Here is a 22,181-nt window from a genome sequence, read left to right on the forward strand (position 1 = left end):
GGCCTGCAGTCCTGCTCTGCCCTCTCACCTGCATCCTCACCTGTCCTCATTTGCATCCCTTCCGCCCTCCTCCAGCCTCACCTCACTCTCCCAGACCCCGTTTCTAGATGGGCCTGAGCCAGGAGTCAATGCTTTGGGGTGAGCCATGTCTGGTGACTGCACCCAAGAGGGGGCAGTAGGGGGCTGGCGGGCAGGGCAGCGTTTCCGGCTGGAGCCCCAGAGAGGGGAAGACATGAGTCAGCAGTTAGGGAGGGAGTGTGGGGGCTCTGTGGTCACAGCATCACCAGCACTGCGTGGGGAGCAGCAACCTTGAGTGTGGGGAGCGGGGACACTGTTGCTAGAGGGGACCGGGGCCCCGAGCACCTCCTCTTACTGCACCTCTGGTCCCCTGGGGACTGGGAGGGTGTGTGTTTGGAGAGTGGGATGCAGCCTCCCAGCTCTGCACCAAGTCATCAAGAAACACCCACTGAGACTGAAAGTCATGCCTCCACAGCCTCTTTCCCTCAGACACCCCACAACTCCAGGGGTACGGGGGAAATAGATGCATAGCCTACCCTACACCCTCAAGCTCCCAAATGCCAAAGCCTCCTGCAACTCAGTGGGTATCCCGGCTGACATCTGCCAAGACCACCACTCTACTTCACATCCTTCTTCTCATTTCTTTATTCTTTTCTTATTCATTCCTCCTTTCTTTTTTTTTTTTTGAATTTGAGTGGAGTCTTGCTCTGTCCCCCAGGCTACAGTACAGTGGCACGGTCTCGGCTCACTGCAACCTCCGCCTCGAGGTTCAAGCAATTCTCCTGCCTCAGCCTCCCAAGTAGCTGAGATTACAGGTGTGCGCCACCATGCCCAGCTAATTGTTTTGTATTTTTAGTAGAGATGGGGTTTCGCCATGTTGCCAGGCTGGTCTCAAACTGCTGACCTCAAGTCATCCACCCGCCTTGGCCTCCCAAAGTGCTGGGGTTACAGGCGTGAGCCACTGCGCCCGGCCTTCACTCCCGCTTTCTCGTGTTTGGGATTCATTTGATTCATTTCTTCAACATATAGGGGTGTTTGGGGCTTTTGTTTGTGTTTGCTTTTCTTTTGGACTAAAATTTATCACTTGAGGCTGTGAAGGGTGCAGATAGGATCTTGTGAATGGTACGTTCTAAAAGGGGAAGCAGGAAAGGACCCTTGAAGGCAGCATGGGGCCGGGTGTGGTGGCTCACGCCTGTAAGCCCAGCACTTTGGGAGGCCGAGGTGAGCGGATGATTTGAGGTCAGGAGTTTGAGACCAGCCTGGCCAACATGGTGAAACCTTGTCTGCACTAAAAATACAGACACCTGTAATCCCAACTACTCGGGAGGCTGAGGCAGGAGAATCACGTGAACCCGGGAGGTGGAGGTTGCAGGGAGCTGAGATGGCACCACTGCACTCCAGCCTGGACAACAAAGCGAGACTCCATCCCCCGCACCTGCTCCCCAAAAAAGAAGACAGTGTGGAATGGATTTTGGATGGTGAGGATGTCCAAAAAGGAAAGTTCACCCACGCAATGTGTCCAGCAGTTAAGAAGATCTCTTAGATTGAGTGGCCTGAGGGCTAACGTATGTGATAACATAGCCAGGCTATGTGACCAGTTGTTTGGTAAAACACTAGTCTAAATGTTGCTAGAAAGGTATTTTATATTTCTTTATTTTTTTGGTCTTTTTTTTTTTTTTCCTTTTTGTTGAGAACAGGGTCTCACCATATTGCCCAGGCAGGTCTTATACTACTGGGCTCAAGCAATCCTCCCACCTCTGCCTCCCTAAGTGCTGGGATTACAGGTGTGAGCCGTAACACCTGGCTAGAAAGGTATTTTTCAGACCACATCAACAACCACAGTTGACTTTCGGGACAGGAGATAAGCCTAGGTATTGTGAGTGGGTTACACCTGATCAGTTGCAGGTCTGAGGAGTAAACACTGCAGTTTCCTGAAGAAGGAATTCTGCCTCAAGGTTGCAACTTAGAAATTCTGCCTGAGTTTCCAGCCTTTAGGCTTTAAGACTGTGGTGTCACCTCTTACCCAAGCCTCCAGCCTAACTGGCTTGTCCTGTGGACTTCAGACTTGCCAACTCCCATGATTGTGTGAGCTAATTTCTTAAAATAAATGTGTCACACACACTCTCTCTTTCTGACTCTATACTTCTCTCTGTCTCTCTTTTTCTCCGTCTGTCTTTGTATCTCTGTGTCCCTGTCTCTCTAGCTTTCCGTGTCTGTCTCTTCTCTTTTCTCTGACTCTGTATCTCTGTCTGTCTCTACAGATTTCTTTTTTTTTTTTTTTTTTTTTTGAGACAGAGTCTCATGCCATTGCGCAGTCTGGAGTGCAGTGGCACAATCTCAGTTCATTGCAACTTCTGCCTACCGGGTTCAAGTGATTCTCCTGCCTCAGCCTCCCAAGTAGCTGGGATTACAGGAGGGTGCCACCACATTCAGCTAATTTTTTTTTTTTTTTTTTTTTTTTTTTTTTGTATTTTTGATAGAGACGGGGTTTCCCCATATTGGCCAGGCTGGTCTCGAACTCCCGACCTCAGGCGATCCACATGCCTCAGCTCCAGAAGTGCTGGGATTACAGGCATGAGCCAACACACCCAGCCTATAGATCTCCATCTCTATCTCTGTCTATCTTCTATTGGTTCTGTCTCTCAGGAGACATCTGACCAATACAGGGAGGGCTCCTGTGAGGAGAAGTTTCTTGAGTCAAGACACAGATGACCGGGGGAGCTGGCTTTGGAGATCTAGGGAAGACGGTCCCCAGCAGCAGGAAGAGGAAGTGCAAAGACCCAGGACGTCTGCCTGGGGCAGAGTGAGCAAAAGCACAAGGGCCCAAGCTCAGAGGCCCCAGTGAAGGTCACTTGGTGTCTTAGCCTAAGGTCAGGGGCAAGCTGGCAGCAAACTGTATCTATAAAGGGCCAGATAAGTGCTTTTGGCTTTCAGAGCCGAGAGGTAAAATCCAGGATATTACAAAGATACTTACGAAACAAGACAGGAGCCAGGTGCAGTGGCTCATGCCTATAATTCTAGCGCTTTGGGAGGCTGATGTGGGCAGATCACCTGAGGTCAGGAGTTCGAGACCAGCCTGGCCAATATATATACCACATATATGTTACAACATATATAATGGCCAACATATAATACAAAAATTAGCCGTGCATGGTGGTGGGTGCCTGTAAACCCAGCTACTCAGGAGGCTGAGGCAGGAAAATTGCTTGAATCCAGGAGACAGAGGTTGCAGTGAGCCAAAATGGCACCGCTGCACTCCAGCCTGGGTGACAGAGCAAGACTCTGCCTCAAAACAAAAAAAAAAAAAGAAAGAGGCTGGGCTCAGTGGCTCACACCTGTAATCCCAGCACTGTGGGAGGCCGAGGCGGGTGGATCACGAGGTCAGGAGATCGAGACCATCCTGGCTAACACGGTGAAACCCCGTGTCTACTAAAAATACAAAAAAATTAGCCAAGCATGGTGGTGGGCATCTGTAGTCCCAGCTACTCAGGAGGCTGAGGCAGGAGAATGGCGTGAACCTGGGAGGTGGAGCTTGCAGTGAGCCGAGATCACACCACTGCACTCCAGCCTGGGTGACAGAGTGAGACTCTGTCTCAAACAAACAAACAAACAAGACAGGATCCAGGCACAGTGGCTCATGCCTGTAATCCCAGCACTTTGAGAGGCCAAGGTGGGAGGATCACTTGAACCCAGGAGTTCTAGACAAGCCTGGACAACATAATGAGACCCAGTATCTATTACACGAACTTTTTTTTTTAATTAACCAGGTGCGGTGGTGAGTGGCTGTGGTCCTAGCTACTTGGGAGGCTGAGGTGGATGGCTTGAGCCCAGGAGGTCAAGGCTGCAATGAGCTGTGACTGCATCACTACACACCAGCCTGGGCAACAGAGCAAGACCCTATCTCAATCAATCAAACAAAGAGGAAATTTCCAGCATGGAATGCCCTGTTTGCTTGGGATGGGCCACCTGGGATGGTGGGCAGGCTTTGCTCCCAGCCACTGAAGACATTCTCTGGACAAAGAGTGACCCGTCTAAGGGGGTGTTGCCTGGAGGTCCAGGCAGGTTGGGTTGGCAGGGATGAGGGGTGTCCGCCAAAGTCAGTTTTTCTCTCTGCTCCAGGGACCCAGACCCCAGAGAACTTTTCACCAGCAAGTAGGTGGTCACCATCCCACACCGTGCTGGGATTACAGGCGTGAGCCATCGTGCCCAGCCGAGTTACTCATTTTCTAAATGGGTTTGTTATGTGACTTTTCACCCCAACAAAACAAAATCCAAATAAATAAATAAATAAGTGAGCTCACAGTAGATAGAGGGTAGAAAGTGAATTTTAAAGTGGCAACAGATGAAGCAGGACGTCTAGGCATCTAATGAGGAAGCTACTGCAACAGTCCAAGCGAGAGATGAGGGTACCTTAGTGTCTCAGTCAGCTCAGGATGCTCTCAAGATACCCTAGACTGCATGGCTTAGATGACAAGCGTTTATTTATCATAGTTCTAGAGGCTGGAAGTCCAAGAGCACAGTGAGGTTCTGGTGAGGGCTCTCTTCTTGGTTTACAGACAGCCACCTTCTTGCTGCATCTTCACATGGAGGAGACAGCGAACATCTCATGTCTCTTCCTATATTGGTACAGATCCCATCACAGGGCTCCACCACCATGACCTGATTACCTCCCAAAGGTCCCATCACCTAACACCATCACACTGGGGATTAGGGCTTCAACATATAAATTGGAGGTTGGGGTGGGGCGGACACAAACATTCAATTCATAGCACCGAGCTAGGGTGGTAGCAGCAGGGATGGAAACAGGCGGCGGGATTTGAGATCTGGTTTGCAGGTTGAATGAACAGGACTCGCTGCAGGGTAGAATGTGAGGACAAGACAGAGGGAGGGACTCCCAGGTCTTAGGCTCGGCTCACTGGGTGAACAGTGGTTCTAACACCTGACTATGAGTTCCAGTTTTTAAAATCCACACATGAATGCATGCACACTTATACATGGACCTCCCCACACACATGCACACACCCGTGCAAGCATGCACACACACACATGCACCAATGCACAGGTACACGCATGCACACACCTGCACACAGCACATATATACACACCCACTTGCACATGTGATGCATGTACACACATACACACACGTGCACATGCATGCAGGTACATGGACCAAATGCACATGCACACAGATGCACAACACACATGTATGCATGCACCTGCCCACACAAGCACACACATTTACATGCCAGCACATGTATGCATACACAGGCATGCACACGTGCAAGTGTGTACACAATACACACTTGTATGCACACAACTGAATACACACATCCACATGCACACACCACACACATATATGCATGCAGACTCAGGCACACACACAGAGCACACATCCACTCCTTTATTCCGCTCTCGTATTTTGCACTGCACTTGTCACATCCAAACACAACAGAAGGCCAGGCACGGTGGCTCATGTTTGTAATCCCAGCACTTTGGGAGGCTGAGGTGGGCGGATCGCTTGAGGTCAGGAGTTTGAGACCAGCCTGACCAACACAGTGAAACCCCGTCTCTACTAAAAATCCAAAAAGCAGCCAGGCATGGTGGCACGCGCCTGTAATTCCAGCTACTTGGGAGGCTGAGGCAGGAGAATCACTTGAACCCAGGAGGTGCAGGTTGTTCTAAGCTGAGATCGTGCCACTGCACTCCAGCCTGGGCAACAGAGCGAGACTCCCTCTCAGAAAACAAAAACAAAAACAAACCCACAACATTTTATTTTCTTGTTTATGAGGTTTCTTGTCTCTCTGGCTTCACCAGAAGAGGAGCACCATCGAAGCAGGGAACCTTGTCACCATTGTTCACTGCCGCATTCCCCACACCTAGAGCAGAGCCTGGCATGGACAGAAAGTCCTCAGGAAATATTTGGTGGCCCCAAGCAAAAGAAGCATCCAGGAAGGGAAAGCTGGGGGCTCCCCACTGCACTTGCCACTTGAGTCACATTTTCAGAAGCCTCTGGAAAGTGTGAGAGTCTGCATGAGTGAGAGTGAGACAGGGCCAAGGCCGGGGGCGGAGGGGACAGGAAGAAGAGGAGGGTGAGTGGGGGAAGGGGTGGGGCTGAACCCCAGCTCTAAAGGCGGCCCTCGGGTGTCTGTCCGCAGCGTGCGCAGCCCAGGAGGGTTGAGCAATTTTGGTTTCCTCTGAGGTTGAAGGACCCAGGCGTGCCAGCCCCGCTCCAGGCACCTTGGGCATGGAGGAGAGTGTCGTACGGCCCTCAGTGTTTGTGGTGGATGGACAGACTGACATCCCATTCACGAGGCTGGGACGAAGCCGCCGGAGACAGACGTGCAGTGTGGCCCGGGTGGGTCTGGGTCTCTTGCTGTTGCTGATGGGGGCCGGGCTGGCCATCCAAGGCTGGTTCCTTCTGCAGCTGCACTGGCGTCTGGGAGAGATGGTCACCCGCCTGCCTGTGAGTGGGACCGGGGGGCTGACAGTAGGTGGAGGTGAGGGGGGCTCTCCTGTGTCACTGTGGGTCACTGTGTGTCTGTGTGTGTGTGTGTGTGCAGGACACGGCACAGGCTGAGAGCAGCTGGCTTGACTGGTTGCTGCTCCCAGCCTTGGGCAAGTGAATTCACCTCTCTGAACCTCAGTGTCTTCATCTACAAAATAAGGGCAGCCTCTTCATAGGGGACGAAGTATGCTATGGCGTGTGTGGTACCAGACAGTGCCGGCTCCACCCGTCGGAACTGACACCCCAACATTGCCATGCACACCCCTGTGCACACACACATGCATTTTTTCTGTACTTTTTTATTTTCGAGACAGAGTTTCATTCTTGTTGCCCAGGCTGGAGTGCAATGGCACGATCTCTGCTCACCACGACCTCCGCCTCCCAGGTTCAAGCGATTCTCCTGCCTCAGCCTCCCCAGTAGCTGGGATTACAGGCACGCACCACCGTGCCCAGCTAATTTTGTATTTTTCGTAGAGATGGGGTTTCTCCATGTTGGTAAGGCTGGTCTCGAACTCCCGACCTCAGGAGATCCACCCACCTCAGCCTCCCAAAGTGCTGGGATTACAGGCACGAGCCACTGTGTCCGGCCTTCTCTGTACTCTTATCACTGCTACTGAGATTGTCATTAATTCTCTGACCATTTCCATCTGTGGAAATCTCTCGGGCTGCTTCCAGCTGGCCGTGGACGTGTCCGCCTGTCTGTGTGCCTCACCCGGGGGTCTGTGTGTGCCCAACACCATGCCCATGTGGGCTTGGCCCCTTTTGTGTCCTGGGTCTAGATCCGGTGGCCACACATTCCTGCCCACATACCCACGTGGACGTATGTGTGTGTACCCACATGTCCACACACCCGCCTATCTGCAGCCGGTGTATTTGTGTTGCGTGTCTTTGTCTCTGGGTCTCCGTGTCTATAGACACACATGAATCCATAAACCACAAACCACATGTCCATGCATCTGAGGCCACATGTGTCTTCTCAGCATCATGACAATGTTGAGGTCTGTGCCCTGTGGCAGCTGCTATATCCCAAGGGTGGCGTCCATGTGTCCAGCCATCTCGCTGACCGCATTTTCTTTTTTTTGAGACGAGATTTCTCTCCCATTGCCCAAGCTGTAGTGCAGTGGTGCAGTCTTGGCTCACTACAACCCCACCTCCCAGGTTCAAGCCATTCTCCTGTCTCAGCCTCCTGAGTAGTAGCTGGGATTACAGGCATCCGCCACCGTGCCTGGCTAAGTTTTGTATTTTTAGTAGAGACAGGGTTTCACCATGTTGGCCAGGCTGGTCTCAAACTCCTGACCTCAGGTGATCTGCCTGCCTCAGCCTCCCAAATTGCTGGGATTACAGGTGTGAGCCACCACACCTGACCTTGTCCATGTATTTTTAAATATTACTTGTTTATTTAATTACATATTTATTTATCTTAGAGACTGGATCTTACTCGGCTGCCCAGGCTACAGTGGAGTGGCATGATCAGAGCTCACTGCAGCCTCAAACTCCTGGGCTCAAGCAAGGCTCCTACCCCAGCTTCATAAGTAGCTGGGACTACAGGCACCCACCACCATGCCCAGCTAATGTTGAAAATTTTTTGTAGAGATGAGGTCTTGCTGTGTTGCCCAGACTGGTCTTAAACTCCTAGCCTCAAGCCATCCTCCCACTTTGGCCTCCCAAAGTGCTGGGATTACAGGTGTAAGCCACCACACTGGGCAATGTTACTTGTTTATTAAACTCTTTTATTTTATTTTATTTTATTTTTGAGATAGAATCTCACTCTGTCACCCAGGCTAGAGTGCAGTGGCACAATCTGGGCCCACGGCAACCTCCTGGGTTCAAGCGATTCTCCTGCCTCAGCCTCCGGAGCAGCTGGGATTACAGGCATGCACCATCACCATGCCCAGCTAATTTTTGTAGTTTTAGTAGATACAGGGTTTTACTGTGTTGGCCAGGCTGGTCTCGAACTCCTGACCTCAGGTAATCTGCCTGCCTCAGCCTCCCGAAGTGCTGGGATTAGAGGCGTGAGCCAATGCAGCCAGCCTATTAAACCTTCTCTAGTGCATATTATGTGCCAAGCACTGTAATAATGCCTTATATATATATACATTAATTCAATGCCAAGCAGACACTATTCATAACTCCATCTACATAGAGGGAAACTGAGGCACCAGGTGGTTGTGAGGCTGCTGGGCAGGGGGTGTGTGTGTGCAAATGAGTGCACGTGGCCCTGTGTACACGTCTGAGGGTGGTGTCAGTGGCCACGGTCCTCGTGTCTCACAGCCATGGGTGAGCAACACAAGGGCGTGGCCCCACTGCAGGTTCTTACCGTAGGCCCCTTCTGCATTTTCAGGACGGACACGGAGGCTCCTGGGAGCAGCTGATACAAGGTGAGTCAGGGTCCTGGTCCTAGGGAAGGAGACGAGATGATTCCCACGCTGCCCCCACCCCTCGGTCAATTGCCCAATATGATTTGCACAACTGGCCAAATCCTCACAGGTGCCCCTCCCCCAGGCCTGAGAAGCAGAAGTTTGGGTCACTCCGGAAGGGGTGGGGTTGAATCCAGGAGGTATACATGATGACCCTGTAGGAGGCTGGCTTTTACCTCCACTGTCTTCGTTTCTAACCTCTGACCCTCTCTCCCCAGAGCGAAGGTCTCACCAGATCAACCCAGCGGCGCATCTCACAGGTGAGGGGGACCCTGGATCCTGGCAAGGGGCAGGGGTCAGGGCGTCTCGGGAAGACCAGATAAACGCCATACATACCAGTGTATTCATTTGTTCATTCCTTAGTTACTCACAGAGTTGCTCAGAACATAGGCCACAAGTGCTACCTGTTTCCAGTTTTATTTATTTTATTATTTTCTTATTTTTATTTATTTATTTATTTTTGAGAGAGTCTCACTGTGTTGCCCAGGCTGGAGTGCAGTGGCATGATCTCGGCTCACTGCAATCTCCACCTCCAGGGTTCAAGCGATTCTTCTGCCTCAGCCTCCCGAGTAACTGGGATTACAGGCACCCACCACCACACCCGGTTACTTTTTTTTTGTATTTTTAGTACAGACGGAGTTTTGTCATGTTGGCCAGGCTGGTCTTAAACTCTTGATCTCAGGTGATCCCCCACCTCGGCCTCCCAAAGTGCTGGGAATACAGGCATGAGCCACCGCGCCCGGCCTAGTTGTATTCATTTAATGAACTCTCATACAGTACTTATGCTGTGTTATGTGCTATGACACGCTTTCTACATATTAATGCATTACATTCTAAGCAGGTGCTATTGATATGTCCATTTAACAGAGAGGGAAACTGAAGCACACAGCAGGTATGAGATGCTGCCTTGGTTTCTTGGTTTTGCAAATTTGCATGTTTGGACACTTTTTTTTTTTTTTGAGGCAGGGTCTCTGTCACCCAGGCTGGAGTGGCACTATCATGGCTCACTGCAGCCTCAACTTGCCAGGTGCAAGTGATCCTCCCACCTCAGCTTCCCCAGCAGCTGGGACTACAGGTACCTGCCACCACGCCCAGCTAATTTTTTTGTTTTTTGTAGAGATGGCGTCTCCCTATGTTACTTCATCTGGAACTCCTGGCCTCAAACTCCTGAGTTTAAGGGACCTTCCTGCCTCAGCCTCCAAGGTGCTGGGATTATAGGGGTGAGACGCCACACCCAGCCAAGTTTTGACACTTTTGGCAAGTCACTTAACGTTTCCATGCCTCAGTTTCCCCACCTGCAAAAGAGGGATGCAAAGAGTTGAGATGTAGACTAAACAAATTAATTTGCTTCTCTGTGCCTCAGTTTCCCTCATCTGCAAAGCAGGGATAAAGCGAATTAATACATACAAACAGGCTAGGCAGGGTGGTTCATGCCTGTAATCCCAGCACTTGGGAGCCTGAAGGATCGGTTGAGCCCAGGAATTTGAGACCAGCCTGGGCAACATTGTGAGACCCCGTCTCTACAAATACACACACCTGCGTGCACACACGCGCGCGCGCGCACACACACACACACACACACACACTGCCTAGTGGTGACTGGCCTGGAGTCACACAGCAAAAGTAAGACATGTGAGGACAGACGTGGTGGCTCACACCTGTAATCCCAGCACTCTGGGAGGCCGAGGTGGGTGGATCACCTGAGGTCAGGAGTTCAAGACCAGCCTGGGCAACATGGCAAAACCCCATCTCTACCAAAACTACAAAAAGTAACTGGGTGTGGTGGCAGGCACCTGTAGTCCCAGCTACTCAAGGGACTGAAGCAGGAGAGTCGCTTGAACCTGGGAGGCAGAGGTTGCAGTGAGCCGAGATCACACCACTGCACTCCAGCTTGGGTGACAGAGTGAGACTCTGTCAAAAACCAAAAGACAACAAAACAAAACAAAACAAAACAAAAACAGAGTAACACATGTGCTGACCGGCAGCCCCTTTGTCTCTCTCTCCCAAACAGGGGCCAACTCCAGCTTGACGGGCAGTGGGGGGCCGCTGCTATGGGAGACACAGCTGGGCCTGGCCTTCCTGAGGGGCCTCGACTACCACGATGGGGCCCTTGTGGCCAACAAGGCTGGCTACTACTACATCTACTCCAAGGTGCAGCTGGGCGGTGTGGGCTGCCCGCTGGGCCTGGCCAGCACCATCACCCACGGCCTCTACAAGCGCACGCCCCGCTACCCCGAGGAGCTGGAGCTGTTGGTCAGCCAGCAGTCACCCTGCGGACGGGCCACCAGCAACTCCCGCGTCTGGTGGGACAGCAGCTTCCTGGGCGGTGTGGTGCACCTGGAGGCTGGGGAGGAGGTGGTCGTCCGTGTGCTGGATGAGCGCCTGGTCCGACTGCGTGATGGCACCCGGTCTTACTTCGGGGCTTTCATGGTGTGAAGGAAGGAGTGTGGTGCACTGGACGTGGGTCTGACACATGGAGAACTCAGAGGGTGCCTCAGGGGAAAGAAAACTCATGAAGCACAGGCGGGGCGCAGTGGCTCACGCCTGTACTCCCAGCACTTTGAGAGGCCTAGGCAGGTGGATCACCTGAGGTCAGGAGTTCGAGACCAGCCTGGCCAACATGGCAAAACCCCATCTCTACTAAAAATACAAAAATTAGCCGGACGTGGTGATAGATGTCTGTAATCCCAGCTACTCGGGGAGGCTGAGGCAGGAGAATTGCTTGAACCTGAGAGGCGGAGGTTGCAGTGAGCCGAGATCGCACCACTGCACTCCAACCTGGGCAACAGAGTGAGACTTTGCCTCAAAAAAAGAAAGAAAAAAGAAAATTCAGGAAACAGATCTTGGATCACATGCTAGGGAACCCAAAACTCGAAGGCAGAGAGTTCAGTGGGCACCACCAGGGACCAAGAACTCAGCCATCTCGAGGGGCTGAAGACCCAGCAGGCACCTTCAGAAGACCCACGTAGACTGCAGACCCTGCCGTGGACAATACTAAGGACAAAGACCCAGAGACTTGGGGTCTGTGGGCTCCCAAACATTGGGTAAAGTTGATTTGCCTGATATTCAGGAAGAAGGGGTGAGGGGTGGGTATTTATGCTTTTGATTCAGAAGAAAGTGAGACTTGGGACTCCAGGGACTCGGCTGGGGGTGGGAAACTTCCTCCACTTCCCTCCTCTCATCATGAGTACAGACAGGGTGGGCGGGAGACTGATCATCAGGACTCATCATGGAGAGCCCAGCCCACCCCACCTACAGTCAGAGTCACATACTCAGATCCCACCCACAGACTGGTGGCCACACCTCAGCCTGGTCACAAAGAGTTACACTCGGATACATGGGCACAGCAGTGTGCTCATCAATGTTTAAAAACCAGCTGTCCTCGGAGGGGAATAGCTTTGTAATGTTTGCCAATTTCCATGGTGCAAATGCTGCCACCATGGCTGATTTCATCACTGCCAAGCATAGACATCCCTAAGAGGGCACCACAGATCTGTCCTTCGCATCCAGCCCAGGACCTGGCACAAAGCAGGCCCTAGGGAAATGCTTGCTGATTGAAAGGAAGAAAGAAAGAATGACTATACAGTCACACCTATGGCATCCCACGAAATCTGTCACATGGCTGCGTAATCTCAGCCATTCTTTCACAACTATAGACTCATACACACGAAGTGCCAGATTCATGCACAACCGCACAATCACGTGGAAGTCATAGACGGCATCACAGACAGTCGCAGCACTGTGTGTATGTTAAAACACAACCACACAAAACTCAGATAGCATCCCAGCCACACAGTCACCCCCAGAGGTGTCACCGTCACACTTGGTAATTAATACTCATTAGATCAGACACAGAGAGACCAAGTTATAGTCAGACCTGGTTACACACACATACACACACACAACACCACAATGGCAAACACACATTATACGCACACATCACAATGACAAACACACATTACACACACATCACAGTGACAAACACATTACACACACATCACAGTGACAAACACATTACACACACATCACAATGACAAACACACATTACACACACACAACATCACAATGACAAACACACAGCATTACACACACACAGCATCATAATGACAAACACACATTACACACATATACACACAGCCTGAGGGCCTTCCTCAGCCCAGACTAACACATCTTGGGGTGAGGACCAGACCTTGTTCATAACCCTGGGCCTCTTAACCACTGATCTTTGAAATAAATGGCAAAGAGTTGTACCTGGATCTGTCTAGTTCCTGGGGGAAGAAACTGAAGAAGGGTAGAGAGGAATTGTCAGGCCCAAAGAGCCCCACAGGGAAACGGAGGAGTCGGAGGGGGACAACTATCAGCAACAGGTGGTGGCTCCTAGAGGCAGAGGGATGGAGGTAATGACCCATGGAGGTCATTTTACAGACAAGGAACCTGAACCCAGTTGGCTCAAGTCCATGCAGGAAATGTGGGGGAAACCAGAGACCTCACGTCTGGATCTGGCTTCCTCTCCAATCCACAATTCCTGAGGAAGTAGAGGCTACTTCCCACAAGACACCCTTATTAGACACATCCAGGACAGAGTGACAATCCGTCAAGCCAGTTGGAAGCATAAAACACAGGGAGCTGGTGGGTTGGGTGGGGGCAGATAATGATATGCATGCAAATTAGAGGGTCTATGCAAATGAGCACTGCCACGGTGTGGCCGGCGGGACTCCTTAGTTCCTAGGACTCTAGGATATGGGTTTCGACCCCAGAGGCGAATGTATTGTTATTATTGTTTTGTTGTTGTCGTGAATGACAAGTCAAAATTTGTGGGCTGTTGTTGTTATTGCCAATAGTATTCTTGCCGTTGTTGCACAGTACAGGGATGAAGGAAACAGACTCTGCAGTCAGATGATCCTGGGTTCTGAGTCCACTCTGCCACTCACTAGCTATACGACCTCAAGCAAGTTCCATCACCTCTCAGTGCTTCAGTTTCCCCATCGGCAAAATGGTTGTGGGGGGAGAGGAACAACAGTACAGATTCACCATCGCAAATTCAAAACGCTCCAAAATCTAGGCTGGGCGTGGTGGCTCATGCCTGTAATCCTAGCACTTTGGGAGGTCAAAGTGGATGGATAACCTGAGGTCAGGAGTTCCAGACTTGGCCAACATGATGAAACCCCATCTCCTAAAAATACAAACAATTAGCTGGGTGTGGTGGGGGGCACCAGTAATCCCAGCTACTCAGGAGGCTGAGGCAGGAACCCGGGAGGTTGAGGTTGCAGTGAGCCGAGATCACACCACCACATTCCAGCCTGGGTGACAGAGCGAGACTCCCATCTCAAAAAAAAAAAAAAAAAAAAAAAAACTCCAAAATCTGAAACTTTTTGAGCCCCAATGTGATGCCACAAGTGGGAAATTCCACAACTCATCACATGAACAGGTTGCAGTGGAAATGCAGGCACGCACCACGAAGTTTACTCAGCATCCTCAAGGGAAATCCCCGTCAGTAGCTATCTATCATTTTCTCACATGCCAGATAGGTATCTCACATCTTTTACTGTTAAGTACTTATGTGTGAATAGGTGGAGGAAAGCGATTGCTGGTTAGTAGTATATAAATTCAGAGTCAGGAATGATGGCGATGTTGGCCAGGTGCGGTGGCTCAGGCCTGTAATCCCGATGTGATACCCTACCTTGTTTTTAACCTGATTGACTCTCCCTTAGCAGAGAGAGCCAGACAGATTCCATTTTGACTCCTTCACTGACAGCCCCTTACTCACCCCCCTTCCTTAAGGACTTAAGCTGACTCCCAGCACATCCAAGAATGCAATTACTGATAAGATACTGTGGCAAGCTATATCCGCAGTTGCCAGGAATTCCTCCGGTTGATAGCACCCACACCCAAAGCGCTCGTGTCTATCACCTTGTGATAGATTTAAAGCCCCTGCACCCGGAACTGTTTGTTTTCCTGTCACTATTCATCTTTTTCACTTTCTTGCCTGTTTTGCTTCTGTAAAATTGCTTCAGCTAGGCTCCCTCCTCCCCTTCTAAACCAAAGTATAAAAAGAAACCCAGCCCCTTTTTCGGGGCTGAGAGAATTTTGAGTGCTAGCCGTCTCTTGGTCACCACTGGCTAATAAAGGACTCCTGAATTAGTCTAAGAGTGTGGCGTTTCTCTATAACTCGTTCGATTACAACATCAGCACTTTGGGATTCCAGCCGAGGGGGGGTGGATCACCTAAAGTCAGGAGTTCGAGACCAGCCTGGCCAACATGGTGAAACCCCATTCCTACTAAAATACAAAATCAGCTGGGCACGGTGGTGTGCACCTGTAATCCCAGCTACTCGGGAGGCTAAGGCAGGAGAATCGCTTGAATCCAGGAGGTGGAGGTTGCAGTGAGCTGAGATCGTGCCATTGCACTCTAGCCTGGGCAACAGAGCATGACTCGGTCTCAAAAAAAAAAAATACAAATAATAAATAAATAAAAGGAATGATGACGATGCCAAGCAACCACAGTTTGTCCACATGGGTGGCTGAGACAGTGACCTTTGCTTTCAAACGGTTCAGTGTACACCAACTTTGTGTCATGCACAAAATTATTAAAACTATTATATGAAATTATCTTCAGCCTATGTGTACAAGGTATGTATGAAACATAAACGAATTTCTTTTTTTTTTTTTTTTTTTTTTTTTTTTGTATTTTTAGTAGAGACAGGGTTTCATCATGTTGGCCAGGCTGGTCTTGAACTCTCAACCTCAGGTGATCCACCCCCTCAGCTTCCCAAAGTGCTGGGATTACAGGCTTGAGCCACTGTGCCCGGCATATTCAAGGCCTAGGCATCTTGTGTGAGCTATACATTTATATACATCCTTTGGCTTCGGGCAGGAGCTGTTACTGTCTGCACATTTTAGATGCAGAACTATGGCCCGAGAGAGGCAGGGATGCCCTTTACCTCTGCCAAGGGTGAGCAGTGGATTCAGGGCAGTTTCCTGCCTCCCTGCCCTTGCTGGGCTGGTGGGAGGTAGGAGAGCCCCCAGTCCCTGGCCCCAACCCCTGCTGGAGTTTCCTTCACTCTCATCATGGTCTTTCTGTTTCTGTGGCTTTGATGAGGAAACCAAGGTGTGGAGAGCATGTATTGATAAAAGTCACCAGCAGCTACCAGCTTCCGCCTGGGGATGGAACCTCTTGCTAAGTTTAGCCTCCAAAAAATCATTCTGGGAGGGGTCTCTCAACCTGAAGGAGCAGGAGAAAGAGGAAGAAGGAGACATGGGTGAGGAAGAGGAGGGAAAGAGATGGGGAAGGGCAGCTGAAGAAAGAGGGGGAAAGGAGGAGGAGGTGGAAGGAGGGAGGAGGAGGATGGAGAGGGAAAGAAGGGGGAGAGTCAGAGGAAGAGTGGGGGTGGAAGGAGATGGAGGGGAAAGAGAGGAGGGAAAGGAAAGTCAGGGAGGGGAGGAAAAGATGAGAGGTGAACAAGGAAAAACCCCACAAAGACTGGTGTGACAAGAGACCTTACACCCATACTTGACCTTCAATAAAGTATAGGAACAGAGACCTCCTATACCAGGCTGCTAACCCACTTTTGACTTCTGAGAAGTTTATCTACCTCATTTCCGCTTCTTGCCTCCTGGGCTCCAGCATCTTTTCAGATTGCATCCTCACTGCACCCTCCAACCTGCCACCACCATCAGCTCTTCCTCAGGACCTGAAGTCCACCGTCCTCACCCTACCCCCACCCCCTGGGCAGGAAATCCTCCCCCCTCTTCATCTCTTGCCAAGACCAAGAGGTGGTAGAAGTGAAAAAGCCATGATGAGAAAACAAATTATTATTATTATTTTGAGACTCAGTCTCGCTCTGTCACCCAGGCTGGAGTGCAGTGGCAAGATCTCGGCTCACTGCAACCTAGGCCTCCCAGATTCAAGCAATACCCCTGCCTCAGCCTCCTGAGTAGCTGGGATTACAGGTGCACACCACCATGTCCAGCTATTTTTTTTTTTTTTGGTAGTTTTGTTAGAGATGGGGTTTCAACATGTTCACCAGGCTGGTCTTGAACTCCTGACCTCAGGTGATCCACCTGCCTCGGTCTCCCAAAGTGCTGGGATTACAGGAGTAAGCCACCATGCCCGGCCGAGAAAACATATTATTAATCTCATAGTAGGATGCTGTGTTCCTTCTGCTGAATGGCACGGCATTTGAACACTTGAGATGCATCGTTGCAGAGAATCAGGATGGTTCTTATACTGGTCCAATGACCAGAATGTGAGGCAGAGGCAAGAGTCAATTCACCAAGGTTTTCTTAGCCAGCTTTAGCACCCACCTGAGAAAATCACCAGCCACAGATGCCTCTGTGGCTGTTTTCCAGAGGAAGTTTCAGGAGGTTTCGTATTTACACATTTTTTCTTTTTCTTTTCTTTTCTTTTTTTTTTTTTTTTTTTTTTTTTGAGGTGGAGTTTTGCTTTTTCGCCAAGGCTGGAGTGAAGTGGCATGATCTCAGCTCACTGCAAACTCCACCCCCTGGTTTCAAGTGATTCTCCTGCCTCAGCCTCCCGAGCAGCTGGGATTACAGGCACCTGCCACCATACCCGGATAATTTTTGTATTTTTAATAGAGACGAGGTTTTGCCGTGTGGGCCAGGCTGGTCTCAAACTCCTGACCTCAGATGATCCACCCACCTCGGTCTCCCAAAGTGCTGGGATTACAGGCATCAGCCACCGTGCCCAGCCTACACATTTCCTTAAAGAGGGGAATGGCACTGAGGAAGAGAGGCAGGTAGACAGTAAGGCAAACCCTTACATTCTTGTGAGACTTTAGTTAGTACCCAGTAAATCTACATTTTACATAAGATAAGGTGAATGTTTGAAGGGGAAGGGAGGAATGACTAATCTTGCCTTATCTGTGTTCCTCACCTGGGAAGATAAGCTTGTAATCGATATTGTCACTGTGAAATGGAACAGACTTTAGCTTTAGATTACAGACCTGTGGTTAACATTTTCACCTTCTTGTTTATAGGAAGCCAGCAAAGAATTTCCTGAGGAAAGATCTGTGGGGATTAGCCCTTCATACATGCCTGCGGCCTTTTACTTTTGGGGCTGGGGGGATATAGTTGATACATGAAACCAGTGACAGCGCTATTCATTGGATAAGGGTGTGACAATAACTCAGCCTCCAAGCTTAGCCTTCCCTTTTGCACAAAGAGATTGAGGGTTCTGATATTTTTTATTTTCTTTTACAAGCCAGATCCCCTGAGGTCAAATCCCCACTCTGTCACTTCCCAGATGGGTGACCTTAGTATTCTTCCTTGGCAGCTATGGACCTCAGTTTCCTCATCTGTAAAAGAGGATGAAAAGTGGCCTCTACCTTACCCTGGTTATTGTGAGATTACACGGCTTGAACCCTTAGGTACTTTTACAGAGCTTGGCCCACAGTGAGCTCTTGAATCCTTAGTAGCTATTCTTTTGGTAAGCATGTTATAATCATGTGCACATTTAAATTTCTGATTCTTTTCAGTTATTACATCAAAAGTGGCCTCACACTCACAGGCCACATCTAGTGTGCTTTTCAAACGAGAATTGGTAGCCAGTATGTAAACATTTGAACATTTTGCACATGGGTGGCTCACGCCTGTAATCCCAGCACTTTGGGAGGCTGAAGCAGGTGGATCCCCTGAGGTCAGGAGTTCAAGATCAGCCTAATCAATATGGTGAAACCCTATTAGTGTTTCACCCACAAGCCAGGCGTGTTTGTATGTGCCTGTAGTCCCAGCTACTCAGGAGGCTGAGACAAGAGGATTGCTTGAACCCAGGAGGTGGAGGTTGCCATAAGCCAAGATCGCACCACTGCACTCCAGACAGGGAGACAGAGCAAGACTCCATCTCAAATAAATAAATTAATTAATTAAATAAAGAAAATTTTGCACATGGAGATGGACAAATCCAGATTTCTGGGTTTTCTTGGGGAGGTGGAAGCTGTGACAACAGCCCAGGTTGGATAGTGGCTGTCTCCTTTGAATATGGCAAGGCCTCATCGGCTCACCACAGTCCCCACCACTCCCAGTTGCCTCTCACAGAGGCTGAAGGCCAGTGGTCTTTCATCATCATACTCATGCTGTTGTTTTTAAGTAATAGTAATGTTAATTATACTTCACATTTCTGGAGTACTCACTGTGCACCACGAGAAGTGTTATTCATTCACTTTAACAGCCTGACACGACCAAAAGTTTTAAGAAAAATGAGAGTTCATCGTTACATTAGTTCCCTGTTGCTGCTGAAACACATTATCACAAACTTAGTGACTTAAAACAACACTGTTTTATTTTCTTACAGGTCTGGAGGCCAGAAGTCCAAAATGAGTCTTATGAGGCTAAAATTAAAGTATCAGTAGAGTTGTATTGTTTTCTGGGAGTTCTAGGGAATAATTCATTTTTCTGCCTTTTCTTTTCTTTTCTTTTCTTTTTCTTTTTTCTTTTTTTTTTTTTTTTTTTTTTTTTTGAGACAGAGTTTCACTCTGTCACCCAGGCTGGAGTGCAATGGCATGGTCTTGGCTCACTGCAATCTCCACCTCCTGGGTTCAAGTGATTCTCCTGCCTCAGCCTCCCAAGTAGCTGGGACTAAAGGCGCCCGCCACCACGCCCAGCTAATTTTTGTATTTTCAGTACAGAATGAATTTCATCATGTCGGTCAGTCTGATCTCGAACTCCTGACCTCAGGTGATCCGCCCACCTTGGCCTCCCAAAGTGCTGGGATTACAGACGTGAGCCTGTACCTGGACTTCTGACTGAGGACACTGAGGTAATGATAAAGGTGTGTTGCTTTAAGCTGCCAGGTTCGTGATAATTTAATTTCTTACACAGCAATAGCTAGCTAATAAACCTTTTGCCCCTACATTTTTTTCCCAGGGTCTACCTTTATGGAAACTCATACTAAGGCACAAAAGCAGTTTATATAAATCTCAATCGGGTCTGGGCATGGTGGCTCACGCCTGTAATCCCAGCCTTTGGGAGGTTGAGGCAGGTGGATCACCTGAGATTAGGAGTTCGAGACCAGCCTGGCCAACATGGCGAAAACTCCATCTCTATAAAAGTTAGTTGGGCATGGTGGCACACGCCTGTGGTCCCAGCTACTTGGGGAACTGAGGCGGGAGGATCCATTGAGCCTGGGACGCGGAGGTTGCAGTGAGCCGAGATCGTGCCACTGCACTCCAGCCTGGGTGACAAAGCGAGACCCTGTCTCAAAAAAAAAAAAAAAAAAAAAAAAAAAAAAAAAAAAAAATTAAATCTCAATCCACAAAGAGTGCAAAGTTAACTTTGTTTTTTCATTAATGTAACGTTATTTATATTTCAAGACCCCTTTGTACAGAATGCCGAGATCCTGCCATCAGTCCCTCAGAAACCATCTCTTCCTACATCCTGTTTTCCCAAGACGTTCAAAGTTCCAGGAGGCTTTGGAAGTGCGGAGGCATTAAGGGTGAGGAAGAGACTCATTCTCAAAATGCATGTCCATAAAGCGTCCACCATCCGTCTGCTCCTGGCCTATCAGACCTTCTTTCTTGTCCTTGTTGCTTAGAAAGGCAGTGCCTTGGCTGGGCACGGTGCCTCACGCCTGTCATCCCAGCACTTTGAAAGCCTGAGGTGGGTGGATCACGAGGTCAAGAGATCGAGACCATCCTGGCTAACACGGTGAAACCCCGCCTCTATTATAAATACAAAAATTCGCTGGGCATGCCTGTAGTCCCAGCTACTCAGGAGGCTAAGGCAGGAGACTCGCTTGGCTTGAACCCAAGAGGCAGAGGTGGCAGTGAGCCGAGATCATGCCACTGCACTCCAGCCTGGGTGACAGAGTGGGACTCTGTCTCAAAAAAAAAAAAGAAAAAAAGAAGAAAGAAAGAGAGAGAGAGAGAGGGAAGGAAGGAAGGAAGGAAGGAAGGAAGGAAGGAAGGAAGGAAGGAAGGAAGGAAGGAAGGAAGGAGGAAAGAAAGAAAGAAGAAAAAGAAAGAAAGAAAGGGAAGGAAGGAAGGAAGGAAAGAAAGAAAGAGAGAGAGAGAAAGAAAGAAAGAGAAAGAAAGAAAAAAGAAAGAGAGAGAGAAAAAGAAAGAAAGAGAAAGAAAGAAAGAAAGAGAAAGAAAGAAAGAAAGAAAGAAAGAAAGAAAGAAAGAAAGAAAGAAAGAAAGAAAGAAAGAAAGAAAGAAAGAAAGAAAGAAAGAAAGAAAGAAAGAAAGAAAGAAAGAAAGACGGGCAGCACTTTCTCTTCTCCTATACCTTTCTCGTGAGGCCGATTTTCAGCTGAGTTGAGGCACAGGAAACTCTTTGAGGCTTTCTGTGGCTTCAAATGCCCAAAGCCACTATTAAGTCACTTCCTTTTTTGCAGACCAGTCGCTTCTCTGGTCTCTGTTGTGGGGAGCAGAGTCCAAGCCCATTCTATCTTTGGGTTCCTCTAAAACTCCCCTGGGGAACTTTCCATGTTTCTAGATCTCTACCTAAAAAGTAGGGTATAGGAACTTTCCTCCATGTTACGGGCTGCACTGTGTTCCCCCGAAATTTACACACTGAAGTCCTCACCCCCAGCACCTCAGAATTTGACTGTTTTTGAAGATTCGATCTTTGAAAAGGTAATTAACTTAAAATGAGGCCCTTAAGGCGAGCTCCAATTCAATAAGACTAGGGTCTCTATAAGAGGAGGAGATTAGAACAGGGACACAGACAAAGGGACCATCCTATAAAGACACAGGGAGGGCAGGGCGTGGTGGCTCATGTCTGTAATCCCAGCACTTTGGGAGTCCGAGGCAGGAGGACTGCTTGAGCCCAGGGGTTGGAGCCTGTAGTGAGCTATGATCAGACCACTGCACTCCAGCAGCCTGGGTGACAAATAAAATTTAAAAAAATCACAGGGAGAAGCCAGGTGAAACTGATTTTGGACTCTGGGCTCCAGAACTGTAGGACAATAGACTTGCGGTGTTGTTTTTATTAAGAGACAGGCTGTCAGCCAGGCTGGAGTACAGTGGTGTGACCATAGCTCACTGCAGCCTCAAACTCTCGGGCTCAAATGATCCTCCTGCCTCAGCCTCCCAAGTTGCTGGGACTACAGGTCCATGCCACTGCACCTGACTAATTTTTTTAATTTTTTGTAGAGTCAGAGTCACGCTATGTTGCCCTGGCTGGTCTTGAACTCCTCGCTCAAGTGATCCTCCCACCTTGGCTTCTCAAAGCACTGGGGCTACAGGCATGCACCACCACGCCTGGCTAATTTTTTTTTTTTTTTTT

General features: G+C 49.4%; 1 protein-coding gene across 1 annotated transcript; it reads left to right on the forward strand.

Moving 5' to 3' along the window:
- The first annotated feature begins 5,962 nt into the window (after nucleotides 1–5,962).
- Nucleotides 5,963–15,087, forward strand: TNFSF14 (TNF superfamily member 14). The gene is made up of 4 exons (XM_007995004.3): nucleotides 5,963–6,481; nucleotides 8,865–8,901; nucleotides 9,159–9,200; nucleotides 10,952–15,087. The coding sequence occupies exons 1-4, from the start codon at nucleotides 6,263–6,265 to the stop codon at nucleotides 11,374–11,376; spliced, it is 723 nt and encodes a 240-aa protein (XP_007993195.1). The 5' UTR covers nucleotides 5,963–6,262; the 3' UTR covers nucleotides 11,377–15,087.
- Nucleotides 15,088–22,181: the final 7,094 nt, after the last annotated feature.

Source organism: Chlorocebus sabaeus, chromosome 6 (assembly GCF_047675955.1).
Source record: "Chlorocebus sabaeus isolate Y175 chromosome 6, mChlSab1.0.hap1, whole genome shotgun sequence".
NCBI classification, from domain to species: Eukaryota; Metazoa; Chordata; class Mammalia; order Primates; family Cercopithecidae; genus Chlorocebus; species Chlorocebus sabaeus.

Excerpts from the sequence above, each read along its gene's own strand:
- TNFSF14 (XM_007995004.3), top strand. The coding sequence starts at position 6,263 with ATGGAGGAGAGTGTCGTACGGCCCTCAGTGTTTGTGGTGGATGGACAG. Across the intron at positions 6,482-8,864 it reads AGATGGTCACCCGCCTGCCT|GACGGACACGGAGGCTCCTG; the intron begins GTGAGTGGGACC and ends CTGCATTTTCAG. Across the intron at positions 8,902-9,158 it reads CTGGGAGCAGCTGATACAAG|AGCGAAGGTCTCACCAGATC; the intron begins GTGAGTCAGGGT and ends CTCTCTCCCCAG.